This window comes from Podarcis tiliguerta (genome assembly GCF_965153285.1).
Source record: "Podarcis tiliguerta genome assembly, chromosome: 14".
In the NCBI taxonomy this organism is placed as follows: domain Eukaryota; kingdom Metazoa; phylum Chordata; class Lepidosauria; order Squamata; family Lacertidae; genus Podarcis; species Podarcis tiliguerta.
Window position 1 is genome coordinate 2,739,976 of NC_139547.1, and position 23,139 is coordinate 2,763,114.

Sequence of the window (23,139 nt, forward strand, 5' to 3'; positions counted from 1 at the left end):
GAGCAGGTCTCATAACTTTCACCTGCTTCTATTCATAAAGCAAGTTTCATTTCCTCTTTCGCTGCTTCTGCAGTCATTGAATACAAATGTCCCTTAAGCAAGTCTTCAATTTTCTCCCTTAGAGTCTACCTATCCACCCTTGCTGTACCTCAAAGATAGCACCACCCCCACCGCATCTGGAGTGCTCTGAAGCAGTCCCTTCCTATCAAATGTCCATTAACAGTTCTTCCACAAGGCAGCAGCACCCATGTGATGCTATCACTTAAGGCAATCACCTCTGTTCGACATAATTTGATCAGGAACTATAGAGACCTACAGGGTACATTAACAAATGATTTTTAGGAAGGTGCAGGAATTTGGGGCTATGCCAAACAGATAATACAAGACTGTGAAGGCCAAGACATGTGTGTGCAGACGTGTAACAGTAGCCTGATGTAGGGGTGTGAGATATTATTATTATTATTATCATTATTATTATTATTATTATTATTATTCCCCATCCATTTGGCTGGGTTTCTCCCACTCTTTGCAGCTTCCAACACATAAAAACATAATAAAACTTCCTGATATGGAAAGGAACTTTTAGATGTCTTCTAAAAGTTGGAGTTCTTTATCTCCTTGACATCTGATGGGAGGGTGTTCCACAGGGAGGGCTCCACTGCCAGAAGGCCCTCGGAGCTAGATCTCTGTCCACTCTGAATGATGGGGGTGCAGACGCTCCTTCAGGTATCCAGGGCCAATGCCGCTTAGAGCTTTAAAGGTTAGCACCAACACTTTGAATTGTGCTTGGAAATGTACTGGGAGCCAGTGTAGATCCTTTAGGATTGGTGTTATATGGTCCCGGTGGCTACTCCCAGTCACAAGTCTAGCTGCTGTATTCTGGATTAGTAGTACTATCTTAATTAGATATCTTAATCCACGATTTCTGAAACAATACACAAACTGAAATGTGGCCTTCCTTAGAAATTAGCACTTCTCTGAATTTTGCAGTGTGATTCTCTAGCCAACCTATGTTTACAAAAATGCATGTACAGTCGTACCTTGGTTTCTGAACAATTTAGTTCTTGAATGTTTTGGCTCCCAAACGCTGCAAATCTGGAAGTGACTGTTCCGGTTTGCGAGCTATTTTTGGAAGCTGAATGTCTGATGGGGCTTCCTCAGCTTCCAATTGGCTGCAGGAACTTCCTGCAGCCAATCAGAAGCCACACTTTGATTCCGTTCAAAGGTACGACAGTACTAAAATGTGCAAAGAAATGCATGGAATAGTGAAAATAGCACACAATAGAGTATATTTGGGAAAACTTTCGCAAAAGTGTGTATTTTAGGCATACAAAGATTTGTATTTTATGATAAATTCACACTGAAATACTGCTGAATTTTCATAAGGACTACTAAAAAAATGCTGGTGTGTGTGTGGAGAACCGAATTTAAGAGTGGAAAAATTAGAAACCAAGAGAAGCCAAATCAGGCAAATTTGTGCATTCCTACCCGGACACAGGTGGTGCTGCGGTCTAAACCACAGAGCCTAGGGCTTGTCGATCAGAAGGTTGGTGGTTCGAATCCCCGCGACGAGATGAGCTACTGTTGCTCAGACCCTGCTCCTGCCAACCTAGCAGTTTGAAAGCACGTCAAGTGCAAGTAGATAAATAGGTACCGCTCTGGCGGGAAGGTAAACGGCGTTTCCGTGCGCTGCTCTGGTTCACCAGTCATGCTGGCCACATGACCCAGAAGCTGTTTGCGGGCAAACGCCGGCTCCCTCGGCCAGTAAAGCAAGATGAGCGCCGCAACCCCAGAGTCATCCGTGACTGGACCTAATGGTCAGGGGTCCCTTTACCTTTACCCTGATGCCTTTTTTGAGCAGAAAAAGCAGCTTTTCGAAGGGCAGTTGGGATTGGACAAGGTTGCTCCCCCGCTCCATTATGCTGCTGCAGATCACCTCCACCTTGGATTTTCCCCCTCATGGAAGTTCTAATGTCCATTTGCAATGGCATAGATGCAGTTGGGAAAGTTGTAGAGAGAGGACATCATTTGAATCAGGGGTGTGAGTTGAGTTTCTCCATTTCTCCAGTCTTGACTGCATTTCCAGAAATAATCTTTTCAATATAAAGAGGGCCACCCGAGTAATGCCATGTGCATCTGAGTGTAACATCTAGTTTTGCCCTCAGATGCAATTAAAGTTTCAAGTCCCCATTGTTGTCGTTCACCTTTTGCTTGCGGATCACCAAAAAACACCCCTGCCTTAAACCAAGGACATTACTTGCTGAGTCACATGGTAGCATTTGAGGTATGGGAATCACCTGAAGCGAAAGCGTCCCCAAACAGTAAAATCACAAGCTTAGAAGTTCCTGTATTGGCCCGAATATAAGACACACTCGCAAATAAGCTGCATCTTTAAATTTCAAGGCTTATTTGTGGGTGTGGCCCACCTCCTGGCACTACCACCCTGAACGGGGGGCAGGGGGGCGGCTGGTGCTGGTGTTTGGTTCTGAGTGCGCTGTGCGCCTGCCTCCTGGCACTACCTCCCCAAACTGGCACCGAGGGAGGCTTGGGAGTGGCAGGTGGACTGCACACTGTTGCCCCATGCTTCCGGGCTGCTTCCTGGCTGCGCTGCTTTGCCGGTGTCCTCTTCCTCTTCCCCCTTCATTACTGTGGCTTGGGGGAGGCTTGGGAGATGCGATCGAGACGGGTGCCGTTGTCCCGCACCCTTGACAGCCCTCGTGGGCAGCTGTTTCAACATCGATACCATAAGGTAGTAAATATAAGCCACACTTTAACTTTTCACAATCAGAATTTGGGGGGAAAGTGTGGCTTCTGTTTGGGCCAATACGGCACTAGTTTTTATAAGCACACCAGCTGGACTGGTGCACTGGAGTGGGTGGGTGGGTGGGAGAAACCCCAAAGCCATGTCGCATACTCGTGAGCAAATTTTTTAGTTCAATTTTTTTTTGTTTCCAAGCACTTTATCTAATTGGCTGACTGCGGTTCCAGAATACCACCTACTCTTGTGAAAGAAATAATACTGTGGTGACATTTCTACCTCAAAAATGGCTTGAGACCATGTTATCTTAATGACCTACTTACACCTAAGTGAGTCTGCCTAAGCATGAAGCTTCTGAGGCCTGCTGTCTGGTCCTCTCCTAAGAGCAATGAGACTGTTGGGTACAAGAACAGGACTTTCTCAGCTTTGGAACAAGGAGATATGTTTGACCTCAACACTGATGATCTTTAAAAAACCAACTCTGAAAACACATTTATTTAAGTCTGCAGTTGGCTGAACTGTGCCTGAAAAAAAGATTATCTGATTGCCTCTAGCCCAAACTGGCTGACCAGAACAACAACAACAGTGGTGTAAAAATAGTGCCAGTAAGACTCCGCTCACAAAGTCATACCTCTTCCCCAAGGTACTTTCTTCCTTGGTGCCACTATAGATATGGGAAACTGCTGTCTCTCAAGGATCCTCAGTGCAGGGAGTTTGCAGGCAGTGAGTGTAGACAGGAATTATCACATACAGTGTTATATGTGGGTATATCCTTGATAAATACCTGTACTGGGTGCTGAGGGAATATACACTTGCCACACACAACATTCAGTTTTGCAAGAAGAAGAGCTGGTGATTGTGCCACTTTTTATGTGTGTTAAAAAAGGGCCTCTTGGTGATTCATTCTGCAGCATTGCCCTGAAGCCCACAAAGAGAGCTGTTGGCCTGTCAATCGCTCAATGAGACCCGTTGTTTTAAGCAGTGGTGCTCTTATGGGTCAGGAGGATCCAGCCTCCAGCTCACTGAACTCCATTGCTTTTAGAATCATTGACATAATGAATTAAAGAATCCATATTGACACTGTTGGCTGGGCCCTCCAGAGGTACCAGCTATGACCCTCAGGGAGAGCACACCTTCCCTTCACAAAAGCAGGAAGTGCTTTGAAGCAGGAACTGTTGGACATGAATGCATCTGTAAAAGCGAACATAGTGAGCTATCAAATGCAAACTGGCTCTTTAAAGGATGGGCATTTGGGGGTGTCACTTCTACCTGTGGTGTCCTGGCTTAACCACATCTCCCAACTATTGCTTGTTGAGAAAAGGCCATTTTAGCATTCAGTTTCTGCGGAGGCATTTTCTTGTTTTGCTTTCTGCTCTTCCGTTGCAGTCCCACAGGTCACCACTAGGCTGCTGACACTGCTGGCATGTCCTGGTCTATTAAGCCTGTCCTTAATGGACTTGGGTTTTCGAGAATGGCTGTGTAAACTCTTTGACCGTACGGAAGGAAAACCACAAGTCCTGTCAGATTTCACTGACAACAAATTGTCTGTGTGGATCCTTTTGGTGACAGGAGAGGAAGGATGGGAGGCACTGAGACCCACCACTTCACCAACATCACTGTCCTCTTCGGTGTCAGTCAGTAGCTGTTTCCGCTCAGCTTGCATCTCCGCTTCAGACACAATGCCAGGATATTCAGGAGGAGGCTCACTAGCTAGTTTCTGCTGAACCTCATACTTCCACTCGGCAGTCCATTGTTCAATTGTGGAAGGGCACACTTCATCCATGATGGTCCTATACTCTTGGTCCATAATGGTCCGGTTGTTAACTCCTCCAACCATATTTCCACCTTGTGCAAATATGTAACTCCTTGATTTCATCATGCTTGCTTCGCAAGCGTTGAATGTTCCAGAAGGGTAGTACCTCATTGCCCTAGGTTTGTCCAAAGGATAGGAGATGGTGGCTTCTAATTTGGCCTTTTCTAACGCTAAATGAGGGTTCTGAATTTTTGGTCCAGTTCCAGGCTGCCCATTCCCAACCATATCCATTTGGTTGAGAGTTTGGGGTGTTGTCTCTTCATTCTTACAGTGTTCCTGCCTGTCAACTGAGCCAGAACGGGATAGAGAAACATTCTGCGTAACATCTAAAGTGTTTTTGCTGTGATCTGTAGAGGCGCTTGTGGCAGAGTGGATACTTCCTTGGCGTTCTGGAGCCAGCTGTAGCTTTGAATCCGCTTTACGCAATGCCAAGGCTGGAGACATTGGGGTAGGCAGGTCATCATAGGCAAGATCATCACCGTGGTACCTGTACATGTAGCCATCAGAACTGTTTACGCTGCTTTGCCGGAGGAGGTAAGCAGCATCGCATTCCGAGGATGCCCGGGAACGTGTGTGAGTCAGCTCAGCCTTGTCGATGCCTGCCAGTTTCTCCAGAGCATTCGCCATCCGGCCAGAGAGTTCTTCCAGCTGAGAAAGTCGAAGGTCAACCGTCTGGAGAGAGGCTTTCATGAAATGTTCTCTTTCATTCACTTCTTCTAATCTCATAGACATGTTTTCAACTCTATAGAATTCAAAGCGGGGGGGGGGGGGGATAAATTCATTAAGCAACACAGATTTCTCCTGCACTGTCATTATTAGCCCAGAACAGCACTTATGAGGAGGACAGCTGTTTTATTAATTATTAGAGCTTCCAGTTTTACTAGGTTAATCAGTAGGTTATTACTCATTTGTTCATGCCATTGACTGCCACAAACTTAATTATAATAAAACCAAGAAAAGAAAAGAACCAGAGAGTGTTAGAATAACTTAGAAGGATTATAACAGTATTATAGCTAGACGTCACACATTCCTCTGTTGCAGTTTCCTTTGGTTAAATTCTTACAATATTTAGAATATTTTTGCATGGTACTGTGGGCACTGCCAAGCTGCCAGACGGCCCACAGGCATCTTGTGATACCCCAGCATATCTGGTGACACCTTGCAAATCATCCCAACTTCCTGAGAAGAACCCTAAGAGTTACAGGTTAATTCCCTGCTATGGGAGGGGGGCTACTAGGGATGGAAGAGAAATTATATTTTGTTTGCATTTGAATGAAAATTGATCTAATTCATAGCCCTCAAACCAATATGCGATCCTAAGCACAACTCTCCTTCAAAATATGTGTGTCTCAGAATTTTGGGATGCAGATGTCCAACCAAGTAGTGCGCACAACAGTGCATGTACTGGAGGAAATGTGTGCAAAATGAATATGTTAGTGAAAAGAACACAAAAAACCACACAAGTTGTTTTCAGAACTGAGTATATTAGTCAAAACTATGTGCCAAAATGTGTTTATTGGGACAAAATTGCACTTAGACGCTGACAATTTTTCATGAGATTTTTAAAAATGCAAATTGCTGTGGAATTGAGGACTGAATTTAAGATGGGTAAAATTGAGAAACAGAGAGAAATGAAATTGGCAGATCCTTCCTTACCTAGGGGCAACTACCAGCAAACTCTTGTTACCACTGAGGAGGTTGTGCCTGTTTCTCCCCTACTTCCCCTTTGTCTTAAGTGTGCAGCATGAAAGTACACTCTGCACAATTTACCCTAATGTATGTAATATATACATTTTTGGATATTCATGAACATATTCACTAGTATGTACAATTTATCCCAATATATGACTTCTAACATTGGTTGGAGAACTGCATTGCAAAATTTAGGTAAAGGGACCATTAAGTCCAGTCGCGAATGACTCTGGGGTTGCATGCTCATCTTCCTATAGGCTGAGGAAGCTGGCGTTTGTCCACAGACAGCTTCCGGGTCACGTGGCCAGCATGACTAAGCCGCTTCTGGTGAACCAGAGTGGCACATGGAAATGCCGTTTACCTTCCCGCCGGAGCGGTACCTATTTATCTACTTGCACTTTGACGTGCTTTCGAACTGCTAGGTTGACAGGAGCAGGGACAGAGCAATGGGAGTTCACCCCGTCATGGGGATTCGAACCACCAAGCTTCTGATCGTCAAGCCCTAGGCTCTGTGGTTTAGACCACAGCATCACCCGCGTCCGTAAATTGCAAAATTTAGATAAGTGCAAATTCCGAAGGATTGTATTGTTGCAGTTCATATATTGATTCAAAATATTGTAGATTTACCTTTAAATGTGAAATGAATTGAATTTCTCCCCCATCGCTATGAGTAAGTCTCACTGAATTTAATGAGCCTTTGAGTAGACATGTATATAATTGCACTGTGAGATGAGCAGGATATAAAGAAGGAGGAGGAGGAGGATTATTTATTATTGGCAATCTTAAAGTAGAATCTCAAACTTATTGTGTTGCCTTACTCTTTCCTTCAACATCTCCAAAGGACACTAGTGTTGAAGTCCATGCTTCCTCTTTGCCCGCTGCAACTGGCAAGAAAATAAACAAATTCACTGGCTACCTTTCTGAAGTGACTCTAATACGTTCATCATTTGATGACTGTTCTTCATCTTCCTTTTGTCGGAAATATTCCTCAACACATTGCTCCTCAAATTCATACAGTTTTTTCAACTCTTCATCATTTAGAAACAGCTCTGAAAGAAATTGAGGCAGGGAAAGCATGTATTTTACCCTGTCTATCAAACCCCCTAAACTCGGAAGAGACTACTACCACCTCAATGTGCATTTTCAGGCTACGTGTAATGAACATTAGGCTCTAATGCTGCAGGTCTAACCCCACTTTTCTGGGAGTAAATAGATCTGAGTAGACATGGTGAGGCTTGCATTGTTCAGGTACAGTTCGGTGCATATTTTAGCCTGGAGCCATATGGCAAAAATCTGGCAAGCAGGCAGTAGCTAAACACTGAATTTCTATAGTATGGCGGTTTGCACACTGTCCCTTGCAGAAATTAAAATCCAATCTAGAGTCCTGTGTCAGAAAAACTTTTTCAACTATTGGAAAGTAGTCTAAAATATCAACAGCTCAATCCTGATCATGTTTACTCAGAAACAAGCCCACCATATTTATTGAGATATGCATCCCAATCCTTTTTGTAAACTGCTTTGAGGGTTTCATTCTTTAACATTCAAGCGCTCTATGAATTTTATGAAATACATGCATAAATAATCCTATGCATGCTTACTCACTGTGCTCAGTGAGAAAGTGTGCTCAAGGTTGCACGCTTAGGGCTGGTTCACCTGACTCAGGGACACAGATTATCCCTTCAATATCCTATCCCATTCTGTGTACCCCTTTCACAACCATTTCCAGCTCCCACCAGCCCCTGCCACTTTGGATAGCAATCGGGGATGATGGGAGTTGTAGTCCAGCTACAGGTTACCCACCCGCTTTTGATTTAGTACAACTAAGCCTTGTCTCCCCACACAGCAGCATGAAGCAGTAAAGTGGCTATAGATGGGGGATGTTTCTGAGTTCTCCCCACCTTTCAAATACAAAAGGTGGGCAGAAAGTCAAAACAAGAAGGATCCCAATTGGAGCCCTGCTGTGCTGACTTTCTGCTTGCAGATGGTCTATGGATGGGACCTTTGAACCCCTGCCTGACCCCTGCTATGGTGCCCAGTCAACCCAGACTTATAGCACAGAGAGAATGTCTGTCCCCCCACATACTCAGTCCTCGGTCGCGTTCATCTTGGTCCCCTTGGTCTCTTCGTTTCTTGCAGCGGCAGCAGAGACGAACTATAATGATGTAAAGGTGGCTAAAGATGATCATGGGCGGAGGAAGTACCGGCCGGTCATGGAAGGTCATGATCAGCTGATACCGCTGGAACTTCCAGACTTGGTTGGAGATGGACTTCACTTCAAAGAAGGTGTTGCTGCAAAAGATACACCCTTGCTGAGTAGCTTCACTACAAAATTGCCAGAGAGCTAAGTAAAAGTTGTGAGAACTCAGTTGTCTCTTCACATGTTGCCAGTTTAAAGTTCCCACATTTGGGGTGGGGACAAGAACATGGCACAGAGAGGGGAAGTTGCCTCCAGAGTGAAGCCTATTTGCCTTGCCATGCAAATGATGGCATCCGTTCAGAAATAGATAGTGCAGATCAAACAGATCTGGGACCAGTTCACCTTGAGCTTAGGGACTGAAGGGGATTGATTCAGTTTGCAATAGTTAACCTTCCTAATTCACACTTCCTGAAACAATAAGCAAATAGAAGTACAGCTAACCTGTGAAATTCGCAGTTCTCTAAATTTTGCAAGACACTTCCCCAACCAATAAAAGTGCATCTTGTAAGTGAAAATAACCTTAAAAACATGCATTATATTGGGAAAACTCCTTGCAGAAATGCATATATTCGGTAAAATTATGTCCAAAATTCATCAGAAGGGATGTAGACAAAAGTGCAGACAGAAGAGAAATCCCTAACTTGATGCAGAAATGAGGCAAATTGAACTTCAGATTGGAAAAATGAGGAACTGAAATGGGCAGATTTGTTCTATTGAGATTTCAAGAGTAGGGTGGTGCCCAACAATTGCTGCTCTCATGCCCACATAATGTCTCAGTATGGACTAGAAGGGCAACCAACCACTGGGGAGAGAGTTGCACCAGTTGCCCACTGCCAAAAGGACCTCTGCAAAATATCATTTCTTTTGGAGCTGATTATTTGAAGCAAGGCTCAAACTGAGCATTGCAAACAACACCTCCTGGCGTTTGATGTGACATTAAACATTCAACTCATGAAAGGCCCTTTGTAACATCAAAGCCCATAGAAGCTCTACATTGTCTTGCTTTTTAAAATGCTGATCAGCTTGACCTAAATAGCAATGTTTGCAAATCTCTCTCAGAAATATATTCTGTGAACTTGGTTCACAGAAAATGGGCAGGGAACCCTTTTTCTGCTGAGGACTGCATTCCCCTGGGGTCAATTTGTTGGGGGCTGCATGCCAATAGTGCAGGGTGTGTGCTAAACCAGGTTACTGGAAGCATATTGGCATTTTGTATTTGAGTTTATTCACAAGTGGATCCCAAACACTTCTTTCTGAAAAACACTTCTAGAGGGGCAGCTGTGTTACGCTCTGGTAGCAAAAATATGAAAGTGTCTTGTGGCACCTTAAAGTCTAACAAATTTGTTATGACACAAGTGTTCCTGAACTCAGGGAATTCGGTTTGAGTCCACAAATGCTTTAACTGGTCAGCTAAAGCAGATGAAGGTAACTGATGGGTCTCAAAACTTTGGTGAGTTAGGGACTTTCTGTCAAGGGTGCTTCCAGTCAAAGGAATGCGCATGGCAGAGAGTTCACTCTTTATTCTCAAAGATAAAATAGTTGCTTTGCTTCTACTGCTCCAGATACCTACACACATCAATCTGGTATCTAGGCAGCTACTCCCAGTTCCACACTCTATGAAGCAGTTGCAGCAACTGGGGACCACTCCCCCCCCTACCAGTTTATGTAGCTTTCCAAGTTGGGCTGTGCTCATGTAGCCAGAGACTATGCCTGCATGGAAATTTCCTCTGCTCGTCCCACTTCAATTCCCTCCTGATTCTAGGAGACAGTGGTGCAGGAGAGGGTGGGGAAGCACTTGGTCCTTCACCTGCCTGGCCTGCCTTTTCCTCCTCTTTCTCCAGCTCTGAAACTTCTCCAGCCTCTGTTCTCACCTCCTAGCTGGTATAAGCCCTCACAAACCACTGCCTGCCTCTCCTGGGTCAGACTCCAGCCCCGCTTCCCCCGGTATACACTTCTCAGCACCCTACCAGTCTATGACACTTCCCCTGCATGTGAAGACAGGCTCCAGCGGATGGAGCAGATGAAAGCAAGAGTGGGTCCAATGGCCAATAAGGTGGTTTCTGCATGTGCTGTAGAGAGAAGTGAGGGGCAGATGGGGCTTGCCAACCTGGGAAGGAAGCCCTTCTAGGAGAAGGAAAACTGATTCTAAACCTCCACTGCTTTGTAGGATATCTTTGGGAGAAGAAAAGTCTAAGGAGCAAACCCTACACAAATCTGGAGTGGAGTCCGTAAGACAGTTGGATGGCATCTTGTACACCTCCTTCTGGCAACTCCTGCAGCCAGGATACTGCCAAACATCTTGCTCTGCTTTCCTTTGGACCACATCAGTGAGGCCAAGAGGGTTGTCTTGTGATCTGGGCAGCCAGAGGCAGTCTCCATACACACTCTCCAGGCTTGCACCCCAGGGAGGTCACTTCAGTGCTGCTAATGCAGCCATTGGACTTCACCCACAGAGGCACACTCCATTGTCTCTTGACAGATGCCAAAAACTGGCTGTAGAGGTACTGGAGAAATGCAAATTTTGAAAGGTAGCTGCATTTCAGCTTGTGTATTGTTTTTCTCCCTCATCCCTAATGGTGATGGTTATATTTTACTACTTGACAATTTGGTGCAATGGTGTTTGGCCATGTAGACCCTTTCACTGTTCTTGCACTGTCTCTTTTCATTTTTGTGAGAGTCAACAAATTGCACCCCCAAGTCTTCTGCAGGAGAAGAGAAGCATTGGCAGTGCAACAAAGCATGGCCCATCCCTCTGACTACCAAGCAAGGATGGGTTAACTGCATGACCTACTTCCTACAATGTTGATTTTATTTGCAGTCCCTTCAGATAACCACCATTGTGCATGCAAGAGAATCACTTTCTCTCTTCTTCTTTTTTCCCTTTTAAATTTAGCTCTGCGACTGGCATGTGACTCCTTTTAAAATGCACGACCTTTTCAGCTATTGAATATTCTACTGTAGATAGCAAAATAAAAGATAGCTTTGTGAGCAAGTCTGATTTCAAAGGACAGCACCCAAACCGGGCACAGTGCCCAGGACAATGGCATGGATCTACACCCACCAGCAATCCAGTTTTGGATACTGGCAGCAAAAGATAACAGTGTGATTGAGCAGTAAATATAGGCATCTCCCCCGCTTGTGTGCACGTGTTAAAGCAAGCAGCCATATGAGACCTAATGCTAGCAGCAGCTCATCTAAACCCAGGGAGGGCAACTTGTGTGGTCTTCCTGCTCTTGCTGGACCACAGCTCCTACCTGGAGGCCCACAGATGTTTCAGTCCTAATCTAGACAGATGAAGCTCTACCCTTCCCTTGCCCTTGCCCTACATACACACAGCACTTTATTCTAGAAGCAATGGAGATTGAGTACACAGTCCAAACACAGTCTAGATCTGTTGCATATGTTTCACCCCAGAAAAGGGCTTCTTGGGAAACTGGTTTCATTCTGAAAAGAAATGTTCATTGCAGGTTGCTTCTGTGTTACCCCGCAGGTGTGTTCTCACCTGCCCAAAGTCTGGGGTGTACCAAGATCACAGTCACTCCTTGCTTTTCTATTTCCCTGGGACGTGCAGGGAGGAAAAGGCATGAATAACCTGATCAAGGGGAGGGTTTTCAAGTGTGTATCAAGTATCCACCCCCACCCTTGCTGACAGCAGGGTGATAGCATCTAGACCGAAAGCAGCATGCTCATGAAGAGCACAAACAATTCCAAATTGAGAAAAACTTACATTTCTTGTGCATGCAGCCTCACTCTCTTTGGCCACAGCTGATCCTTCACCTCCCTTTCTCAGGGTCCCCCAATAAACTCCACCAGACTTCTTCACAGTAGGAAGGAACCCAGAGTGAGTAGCTCCCTCGTAAGCAAAACACTTACTTGAACACAGCAATCAGCAAGTTGACCAGGAGAATGTTGGCTACCAAGAGGTAGCAGGCCATGATGGCGGGAGTCAGCCATGCGCCAGGGATGCACTGGGGGAAACGCTTGCCATCCTCATCATAAAGGTTTTCCCCACATGGAGCTGAGGATGGAATTGGCTTATGGTTATTCAACATGGAGCACATACAGTGAGGGCTCTGTGTAACTGGGGGAAGATAGAAATCAGAGGGACCCAGCCCAAGGTTGTTGTAGGGCCCAGGGCACATGCTTGAGTAACTGTCCTTTTTGTGGGGCAGTCCAGCCTCTGAACACACCCAGATGGGTTTACATAAACCACCACCTTCTCCCTCCCATGCACATTTCTGATTTTAAAAAAGAGCAGCCCCCCCCACCCTCCATAGGAATTCAACACTGTGGGGCCAAATCTGGTAAGGGGCAGACTGGTGAAATCTGGCAGGTCAGGGCAGAATGTGAGGGGAGGGGGTACAGCCTGTTGGCTTGTGGGCAGGACCAGGGCAGAATGAGGTGGCTGGAGCCTGGCACAGTCTAGAGTTCACCAGCTTATTAGGTCATCTGAAAGCACAGTTTTACTGGCTGGGACTAGAACTAATTGGGTACCCAGGTCAGTGTATGTTTAACTCAGAGTAGGCCCACTGAAATTAATAGACAGGACCAACTTAGGGCTATTTCAATGGGTCTGTGAAGCGCCTTTCTCACAGAAGCAGGCTCCTTTAAAGACATTCAGAGTCATACTATTACCATAGCTGTGAACCTTCCCTTTTTTGCGGGAAATTCCCTTATTCCAGCGCCGCTTCCAGGTGCTATCCCGGATTGTTAGATATCCCGTCCCCGGGATAGGTGAGGCTGCTGATCCCTTATTTTCAATTCTGAAAGTTGACAGCTATGACTATTACAGAGCCAAGATTCACTTCCTTTATCACAGATATTGGAACTTTTTTTTAAAAGCAATCGCACAAACGGCTGGACAGCTTTAAAAGCCTCTTCTGGGGATTTGGGACTATTGCTATGGAAACAGCATAGGTCTAAACCCTGCCCTGGTTGTCTAAGATGCAGCAGAGATTTGTTACAAAATTTGGGTTTCTGATGGGTCAAGACCCACACCTCAAATCTTCAGCTGGCAAAGGTGGGTGTATGAGGTTTTAGGTGGTGGCGAATTTGGGGACCAGGTCATGACAACATGGCAGTGGCAGGTATTGCACTAAAGCTGAGATGAACTCTAATTAAAGGGTCACGGGGTGGGGTGGGGGGTGGAATCCACTAATAAAAACATTTAATTGATTTGTCAACTCCCTGCAAAGACTTACGGTTAATTTCCATGGCATAGACTACCCAGCGTTCCGAAAGCAAAGAATAAAAATGCAAAAAGCAGCATTTTAAAAAGGGATAAAAGAATAAGAGAACAGTAGGGAAGGAAAAACACACATGTGACTGACAATATGGTTGCTCTTCAGCTGCTAGAGAAAGATAAGGCCTTCAAATGTTTTAACAGGCAAGAGACATGCTCTGAAACAATGGCTCTTGTCAGGACTCCAGAAGGCCTTGCAATTTCCTTTTCTCCTGGACTTTCCGAAACATTATGTATGGCAGCGTATTTGTGGCAATCAAAAGATAATTACAAAAGGCAGCTGGCAGATGATCATGTAAATATTCAAGCTATTTCAATTATGTAAGGATGACGTGGGCAGACTCTCACCACAAGCACAAAGCACCACAAGGCAATTGCACAAGATGGACAGTGTGGCTGCCCTGGGAACACATTTTGCTCTCTGGAAACACACTCTTGAGTCTAGATTTGCCTCACAGAGAGGGATCTCAGGCTACAGCAAGGGTCAGGGGCGCCACACGGCTCAGGTCCAGAAGGGAGAGAGGAATAGCTGCTAGTGGAAGATTTCAGGAAGCATCAATCACACACTGTAAAGCCAAGAAAGCTACAAACCGTAAAAAGCTGGATTTCTATAGAAATATGCACACCATGCTAAATTGAGGCATTCTTTTTTTAAAGAAATTAAAACTATGCAGAAGGCTCGCACCTTCAGTCATGCCATTTAAAAATAAATAAATGAGACAATGTTTTTTGAACAACCCCACTTGAAAGAAATGCAAGGGTCATTCACAAAGAACATGGTGGTGGTGATTTCCTTGATGCTCATTTTATTGTGCAAAAATGCTCAGCTGCTCCTTAACTGTGTAGGGCACACAAAAGCTTCCCCTGCCAGGCTTCTTCACTAGAGAACTCTGTCTTCACGGGACCATTTCCTCCCCCTGTTGACTCTATTATCAGGTTCTTAAAAGACTCAAGATGAACACAGGTCCATAACACAAATTTGCCTAAGATTTGCTGACAGAAAAGAGGTTTTCTGTACAAGGGAAGGGATATATGAATGCTCTTTCTTTTTAGCTTGCAAAATAAAGGGAATTGGCTGCGGGTGAAGACACAGTTTGAAAGAGATCATCATGTCTGCCACAAAGACAAGCTACAAGGCTGGTTCATTTCTGGGTCCAATTCAAGGGGCTCATGTTGGTGTTCAAAGCCCTAAAGGGCTTTGGCCCCAAATATCTGAGAAGCTGTCTCCTTCTGTACAGACCTTTCTAGGTGTTGAGATCAGCAGAGTGGGCCCTAGTGGTAGTTCCACATTCCTCTGAAATTTGGTGAGGGTGGCACCCCACCCTTTTCTGTTGCAGCCCCTAAGCTAAGGGCTTCCCTCCCTGCAGAGGTGTGCCTGGCACCTTCATTGTGCATCTTTCAGCGAATGCTGATGATGTGCCTCTTTGCCCTGGTCTATGGACACCTGAAATGTGTGTTTTCAGGAACCAGCCTATAATATGTAATCTGCTTTACTGTTTGTCATTCTGAATTTTAAATTGCCACAACCTCCCCTGGGAGGGTGGGCAATAAATAATTGTAATGACAGCAGCAGCAGCAACAACAACAACAGGAAGATATGCATGCTCTTTCTGTTTAACCTACAAAATAAAGAGAACTGATTGAGCGTGATGGCAAAGTTCAGAGGAGTTCAATCATGTCTGCCACAAAGACACAGCTACAATAATCGTAAGTAGAAAAAGTGATGCCGATTCCAAATTAAATGTTGATTAATTTGGACCCGATCATCTGCCTCAGAAACAGGAAACAGAATCTTACTATGAATTCTGTTCTTACGGTCTATCTGGTCAGCAAACACCTCTCCATAGATCATCCAGTAGGGCATGTAGAAGATGTTGCGGACCAGTCTCCAAGACGGCTGCTCATCGGGATGCAGGATAGCTTGACGGGCAACTCCAAAGCTCATCAGGACCACCAGCATAATCACCACAAAGTACAGCATGTCAATCATCTACACCAAGAAAGAGCGTAGAGCAACATATCAAGAAAGGATCAGTGTAGAAATTATTGAAAAACAATATGAACACGATCTGTTATATATTTCATTTATGAATCACTTCCTATGAAGCCAATCAGTTCCAAACCTCAGATCTGCACCTCTTTAATACCTGTCCAACTCTCAGGGCATGACAATGTACTCCTATGGAAACCTTTAAAATATAATTTGGTTAATCTTCTAGGTGTCCCCTCTTCTGTGACTGGGGGTGGGCAGTTGCTATGGAAAGGGCCTTCTCAGTGGTGTCGTATCAATTATGAAACAGTCTCCCCAGGATTATTTATCTGGAACCAAAGTTTATGAGTTCAAGTAACCAGCTTAAATGCCTGTCACATACAGTTGATTGTTTCTGACTGCTGCTAAAAAAAAATCTGCAATGTGTTTTTGATGATATAGTTATCATTTAAATTGGAAGTCATGTTGTAAGTTTTTTAAAAAAACTGAAGGTGGGCTATAAAAGTTTTAAATCATCATTAACATTCCCATCAACTTCAATGGATCTTAAAAAAGTACCACTTTGGCTGGATTGCGACCTTAATGTTTGGCTACATCCAAGTTTCTGTTAGCAAACCCTTGCAACAGTGTTCAATTTGTGCTAAAATGGAGGGCTAAGGTTGAAGAGCCATCTGATGAAACATTGCAACAGAAATACCCCAATTCATATGGGGCTGAAACAGTTCTCTCTGGCTCCTAGTCCTCCAGTAAGTATCCAGTTCTCCATTCAGTTTCTTAGGGCTTCTTGCTTTCGGATAAGCTGCAGCGCCACTCTGCCTTTCTTTAATACCTGCCATGACACCTGCCCTCTCTGTTTCAAAACATAGTTACTTACCATTTTTCCAATCATCATGACATAAGGCCCCAGGTACTTATTCACACCAAAGATGTCCAGTACTCGGATGTACCAGAAAATGATATCCACACAGTAGATAACTCTTCCATAACTCATATAAGGCTGGTTTTGCAAACGGAGAATGGCCCCAACCAAGAACACAGAAATAGCAACCAAATCAGTGATGTTCCAATATTCTTGTAGCCAGACTTTTATTTTCTGACTCAATTTACCTGGTTCTGACATCAAAATCTGAAAACAAAGTGGTGGGAAGGGAGAAAGAAGGTGTTTAATGTGGTAATGGGAGAAAGAAGCTTGAGGCTTACTAGCTTCTTAAAGCCAGTTTATCCTACTTCAGGTCCCTTGGGCATTCAGACACCCCAGTGAACATGTGGATTGTAGGATTACGCCAGGGGGAGTGGCTTTTGCATCCCTAACTGCTTTCCTCCTTCCTTGTGACCTCAGAGCAGGTGGAGAATTTCAAAAGAACAGTTGCCAGAATGGTTGAAATTACCTCTCTTACTTTCTCCAATGCCAGAGTCACAATGTATGAAATGACAACCCATTCCTGGAGTGAGGGCCAACGATCCATCGGTACCAAGATTATATAGTTGAACAGCATTAAGTACGCTAGGTAGGATATCTGGAAAAAGAAATAAAAAGAGACCTCACGCTGCATTTTTGGGTTGATTCATTTGTAGGGATGTTGGGTGATGGTGGTTGCACAATGATGATGACACTTCTGCTTAGAAACCCAAAGCAGGGTTCTCCCCCCACCATTTACAATTTTTTGTTGTGTTTTGGAAACCAGTAATTACAAGTAATTTTGGAGTAGGGAATAAAGAAGTGAGAGGCCAGCCTACCACAACACTGAGCTTTCCAGATGTTCTAGGCCATTGTTCCCATCAGCATGGCTAATGGTCAGCAGTGACACATTACATCAGCAGGAGAGAATGGAACATATTGTTTTCACCAAAGGATGAAAATAATTTTCACTCACTGTGTAAAACCAGAACTTCACAATTGGTGCATTATAGAATTCGTAGATCTTTGTTCCAATGGGAAGGCTCCTTTGCTTTTTGTTCCCATCTTCTTCATCACCCTTTCGGGAACCAGTATCAGCATTTGCATCCTGAAAGACAGGTAGCTTAGGATCATAGATTGTTCCCACTGGAGGGCTCTCATCCATTCAAGGTTAAAGGGGGTCTGAACATCGACAAACTGTCCTGTTTGCTTGCTTGTTTTTCTACAGGCACATATTATTCAGTTGTAAGAGCCATACTAGAACCTTCATTACTTAAGGCAGCGGTTCTCAACCTGTGGGTCCCCAGATGTTGTTGGACTACAACTCCCATCACCCCTGAGCTCTGGCCTTGCTAGCTAGGGGTGATGTGGGAGTTGTAGTTCAACAACATCTGGGGACCCACAGGTTGAGAAAGGCTGACTTAAGGTATGTAGACTTGTCTGTAGTCAAATAGGTTGTTCATGCTTCAAAAACCTGCAAAGCCTGTTTGCCAAAACAACAACAACAGTGGGACAAAAGCAATGAATGTGAACAGTAGAGGAAAGTGCACATCAAAATGCAATTATTAGTGAAATAAATATTTCAAAATGCATTAGTTAGGGGGGAATGTTTGCAAAGTGTATATTGTTCAAAACTGCATAAAAATGTGCATCAAAGGAAATTCACACTAGAATGTTGATGGATTTTCATGAGATTTTCTCAGCAGATTGCTGGGGAAACGTGGAGCACTGAATTTAAGGTTGAAAAATAAGAAAACAGAGAGAAACAAAGATTGACAATATCCTTCCTTGGAACTTGCTGAAGTTCTGAGGAAGAGCAAGAATCTCAAATACAAAATCTTCAGCATCCCTCACTGAGTTACAGTTCTCAGCATTCTTGGCAATTGGGGAAGCCATGATGACTATTAAACAGGGAATAAAGGTGAGACATGTTTGTGGTGTTGAGAGGCTTATAGAGATGGGCTGCCACTGACCACATTTTCTTCTTCTTTTTCTTTCCCGACTTCATTTTCCTTTGACGTTTGGTAGGAATAGTCATCAGAGGTACGGAACTCCAGGAAGAGGATGGTAGGAGGTATGAGGATCCCCATGATAACCTGCATGAGAGGAAGAAGGGTGGTTCAGTGCATGGCAAGAGCCATTTATGATTTGAAATTTATGGATGCAGCTCAGGGCCAAACTAGAAATTCCTGGAGATGTCTGATTGGAGATCAGTGATCACATCACCTGTCTCTTGGTTCTACTTGTTTAAGCCAGCATGTATTGAAGGGAGGGGGACCTGGAGCAGGGCTGTGGCTCTGGAGGAGGTATTATTCCTGTCCCCAGTACTATTCCCCTCCGTATATGTACAGTTTCCCCCTCCCTCCTATATAGCAAGCCCAGGCGCCTGCAGGCCTAAGCAGTCCATGCCTACCTTAAGGCCCGGATTTTTCCTCATGCGCAACCTCCCCATCCACATGTCTGTCAGTAACATCTGGCTGCAGGTGTGTGCGATGAAGTCCCTGTGCTTTGCTGCCACTGCAAGTTTCAGGCAAGTAGAGTTGCTCCAGTTTTTCAGCTCATATGTCAAAAGTTTCATGGCTACTTGCTCATCATGCTTATATGATTGATCCAGCAGCTCAACAGCAAGCTGGCCAAAATCTCTGGAGAGATAAAGAATGCCAGATTGGCTAGCAGCTAACAAATTAAACACGGTAGTAAAATTAACATCACAGGAACAATGCAACAGGTCAAAGCAGTAAAGCCAGTAAAATCTATTAAAATTGCTTATTAAAACCAGTCTTGAGGACTTGACCAGGGCAAGTAAAGTCTTCAGCTGGCTCTGAATGGACTTCAGGTTCAGTACCAGGTGATACTTCCTGGGGAGGACATTCAAGAGCCAGGGGCCACAACAGAGAAGACCCTTCTGTCTGATTCAACTTGAGAGAGCTGAAGGACTCAATCAGTAGATCATTGTAACATTGGGGCAGGTTCATGTTTAATACTAAGAAAATATAAATATAAACTATATACTAAGAATATATAAATATAAAAAAGCAGAACAGGAACTGGAGAAGGGCCTTAGCTCAGAAGGTCTCAGCTTAGACCGAGAGCCAGGGACAGGCCCAACATCATCCAAATGAGCTTCATAGCTGAGTGGGGTTTTCGATCCTGGTGTCCCAGGTCTGACAACCTAACCGCTACACCACACAGTCCAGCCCCACACTCTGGGTGACTAACTTTGAGTTGTTGTCCAGGTCTTGAGAGATGTCATCCACCAGCTCGCTCTCTGAAGACTCGTGGGCCATGGCTTTGTAGAGTTTGCAGGCCACCAGTGCCTTGGCCATGGTCTCCTCTCCACGTTGCCAAAGGAAGAGAGCCATCTTCTGCCGCTTCATCAGCACTGCCCAGACCATGAGCTCATGGAAGGGGTACTGGAAGCGGCTGACTTCTGGGTCATCCACATCAATGTCTATCTCCTCTTCCTTCTTCTTCTTCTTCTTCTTTTTCCCTTTGGTTGGAGGTTCATCATCCTAGGAAGGAGCAATTGAGTTAATTTCACATTTAGGCTACATTTTACTGGCGTTCCTGCAGATTATTACAGGTTGTGCCCATGAATAAAGATAGATGCTTAAGGAAAAGGCCATGCACTGCTGTCAAGTTGAAGGTTAAGCCGGAAATACAAGCATGCAAAATCATTGTGCCTGAATTGTTAGTAGAAGAGTGCCTTCTTATGGCGATGACAATGCTTCCATGCAAAGCGTCACTGCAAATTCACAACATGTGCTTTTCTGTGGGTATCGCAGCTTATGATGTTACCTGTGCAAACAGCACATAGACAGATGCAGGTCCTTCAGACTGATGCATCAGTCATTCTACCTTCAAATCATTTGGCATGATGTTGGAGTTCAAATGAAATCACTGGAAAAGGACCTAAACCTTCTAAATATCAGGTTTCTAAATAAAGGACCCAAACTGTGGCTGAGGTACACTGTAGTGCCATTAGAGAACTGCTGGAGATCTCTGAGAAATTAATCCATTCATTATTTACAGCAGGGGTGCACAACCTGTGGCCCTCCAAATGTTTCTGAACTACAACTCCCAGCAGCCCCAGCCAGCATAGCCAGTGATCAGGGATGATGGGAGGTGTAGTCCCACAACATCTGGAGGGCTGCAGGTTGTGCGCCCCTGACCTACAGGCTTCTGTGAGCTCAAAGTGCCCTCTGTAAAGGAGGCTGACCCCCTGCATCTCTGCATGATTATCTGCCCCCTTCCCATTGCCTTCCAGCCAGCCTCTGCTGGACACACGTCATACTATAGCATCTCCGCATCACGCATGGCTCGGCCTTTTGGTGCAGAGGTGCAACACAAATATTTGCCTTTAAAGGGGGTTACCTATTCTGTCTCTGGCTGAATCGCTGATCTGGCTTGGGGCACTTTCAACCAGCCCTTGCTAGGCATGGCTGATCCTGCTGCATCCCTGTTTCAAGTGTCATTGAGTCATGCAGGCACTCTTGGTGCAGAGAAAGGCTAGAATGAGCACATGGGCAAGCCAAGTCACATGCAAAGCAGGCGGCGACAAAGAGCGCCTTGAAGAAGGCTGAATGGAAAGTTCACCTTTGAACATGAGATCTTACGCCGGAGGACCCAGCAAAGGGAGAACTATCCCATCTCCTAAATGGGGAAGGAGGATGGAGCATTACGACTGGAACTGGAGGCAACAAGGAAGGAGGTAACAGAAAGACAGTCTGGCCAGTGGAGCCACAGCTAAGGGTGGGGCAGGGAAGCATAATTAGAGGGGAAATACCAAATACTAACCATTTCTTGACAGCCTAGAACAGGGAGGCTTTCCACAGTTATTGTGGAAGTCCCAGAATTACCTACCAGGGTGCTGAGAGTTGTTAGGAGACCCCTATTCCCCTCACAGTTACAGTTCAGAGTTCCCTGGGAAGAGGGATTGGTTGTTAAATCACTTTGTAAGTTGTAGTTCTTTGCGGGGAACAGGGGTATCCTAGAAACCCTTATTTATTTAATTTAATAAAATTTATGCACTGCTTTGATTGTAACAAAAGCAACAACCTCAAAACGACTTACAAAAGGTAAAACAGTAAAATCAAGAAAAAATCACATACTTTAAAACATACAAAAGTTAAACAGATTAAAATTACCTCAACTTCCTAATCAATAATGTTTTTATCAGGGGGCGAAAAGAGTACATTCATACCTTGGAAGTCAAACGGAATCCATTCCGGAAGTCCATTCGACTTCCAAAACGTTCAGAAACCAAAGCTCCTGCAGCCAATCGGAAGCCATGGAAGGCCTGTTGGATGTTCGGCTTCCAAAAATAGTTTGCAAACCAGAACACTCACTTCCAGGTTTGCAGCATTTGGGAGCCAAAACGTTTGAGAACTAAGCTGTTAGAAAACCAAGGTACGGCTGTACAGTGAAGGCATCTGCTTGATCTCAAGAGTCAGGGAGTTCCAAAGTATAGGCATTGCCACACTAAATGATCAAGTTTTTCCTAATACAGAAGGGGTATTATGTGGCCCCTGTAGTAGTGCCAGTTCTGCTGATAGGTCGATTTGGCACATGTGGGGTAAGGCGATCTGTAGGTAAACTGGTCCCAAGTTGTTCAGGGCTTCATATACTTATAGTAACACCTTGAACTTGGCCTGGTAGCTAATCAGCAACCAGTGCAGATCTCTGAGCACAGGTGTTATTTATTGACAAGGCCTCACTCCTGTCAGCAATTATGCTGCAGCATTCTGCACTAACTGCAGCTTCCAGATCAAGTGTGAGGGGCGCCCCATATAGAGCACATTGCAATAATCTGGTCTTGAAGTAACCAACACATGAACTGCTGTGGCTGGTCCAGGAATGGCTGTAGCTGTCAAACCAGTCGCAGTTGGTGAAAGGCACTCCAGGGACAAAGCTGAATCCAGGGGCACCCCAAACTGTGAACCTGCTCCTTCGAAGGGAGTGCAACCTTAAAAAACTGCAACTCCTGGAATTCTTTGGGGGACCATGACTATTTAAAGCAGCCAGAATTTAGTCCCATTGTCTCTTCCTGTGTGGACTCAGTCTCCCACCCCTCTCAGAACAGGCAGTGGCATTCTAAGACTCACATGTGAACATGCTGCCACCTCCTGGGAGCAGAAGCACGAGCAGATGTGCCCTGCAGTGGTGCCTGGTGAGCTGCACGTGGAATATCTCTAGATTTGGGCCACTGTTGCCCATTTTAAGCTTTTTAGGCCCAGCCATCTCCTGTCTCAGGAGGGATGAATGCTTTGTCATGCACTCATCAGAAAAGACAAAGAGATGTCAAAGAAGATTAAGCCTTGTTGATGCCTCCTTTGAACAGGGCAAAGCTGCTTACCAGCTTTCAGGGCGCCTGGCTTTGCTTTGTATTTATATATTTTATATCTGTGATATAACAATAAGTTCTTCTGCCCATTTAGAATAAAGGCTTATACACTTTGCACAGGGACACTCTCCCCTTTATCCTAATAGCTCAAGGAGCACCCAGAAAGCCTGGGTTGGTCTGGGGTTTCCAGAAAACCTATGTCTTAT

The 23,139-nt window shown here is 44.8% G+C and overlaps 1 protein-coding gene across 6 annotated transcripts in view; it reads right to left on the minus strand.

Annotated features, from left to right (window-relative positions):
- Window positions 1–3,238: 3,238 nt before the first annotated feature.
- The window catches only part of TRPM1 (transient receptor potential cation channel subfamily M member 1), a gene marked incomplete at its 3' end in the record, with an annotated part of 55,339 nt that continues 35,438 nt past the window's right edge, over window positions 3,239–23,139 (minus strand). The window contains exons 1-12 of one of the 6 annotated variants that reach the window (XM_083412743.1): window positions 21,187–21,426; window positions 19,810–20,102; window positions 19,004–19,232; window positions 18,564–18,686; window positions 17,567–17,698; window positions 17,081–17,209; window positions 16,567–16,818; window positions 15,518–15,692; window positions 12,334–12,478; window positions 8,347–8,552; window positions 7,180–7,312; window positions 3,239–5,313 (exon numbers count right to left, since the gene is read on the minus strand). In XM_083412743.1, the coding sequence (XP_083268869.1) occupies window positions 4,086–5,313; window positions 7,180–7,312; window positions 8,347–8,552; window positions 12,334–12,478; window positions 15,518–15,692; window positions 16,567–16,818; window positions 17,081–17,209; window positions 17,567–17,698; window positions 18,564–18,686; window positions 19,004–19,232; window positions 19,810–19,985 (2,928 nt within the window). In that variant the 5' untranslated portion in view covers window positions 19,986–20,102; window positions 21,187–21,426. Of the gene's footprint in view, window positions 5,314–7,081; window positions 7,148–7,179; window positions 7,313–8,346; window positions 8,553–12,333; window positions 12,479–15,499; window positions 15,693–16,566; window positions 16,819–17,080; window positions 17,210–17,566; window positions 17,699–18,563; window positions 18,687–19,003; window positions 19,233–19,809; window positions 20,103–21,186; window positions 21,427–23,139 lie in introns of those variants that run through there. The other 5 variants (XM_083412742.1, XM_083412744.1, XM_083412746.1 and 2 more) reach the window with 5 other exon arrangements.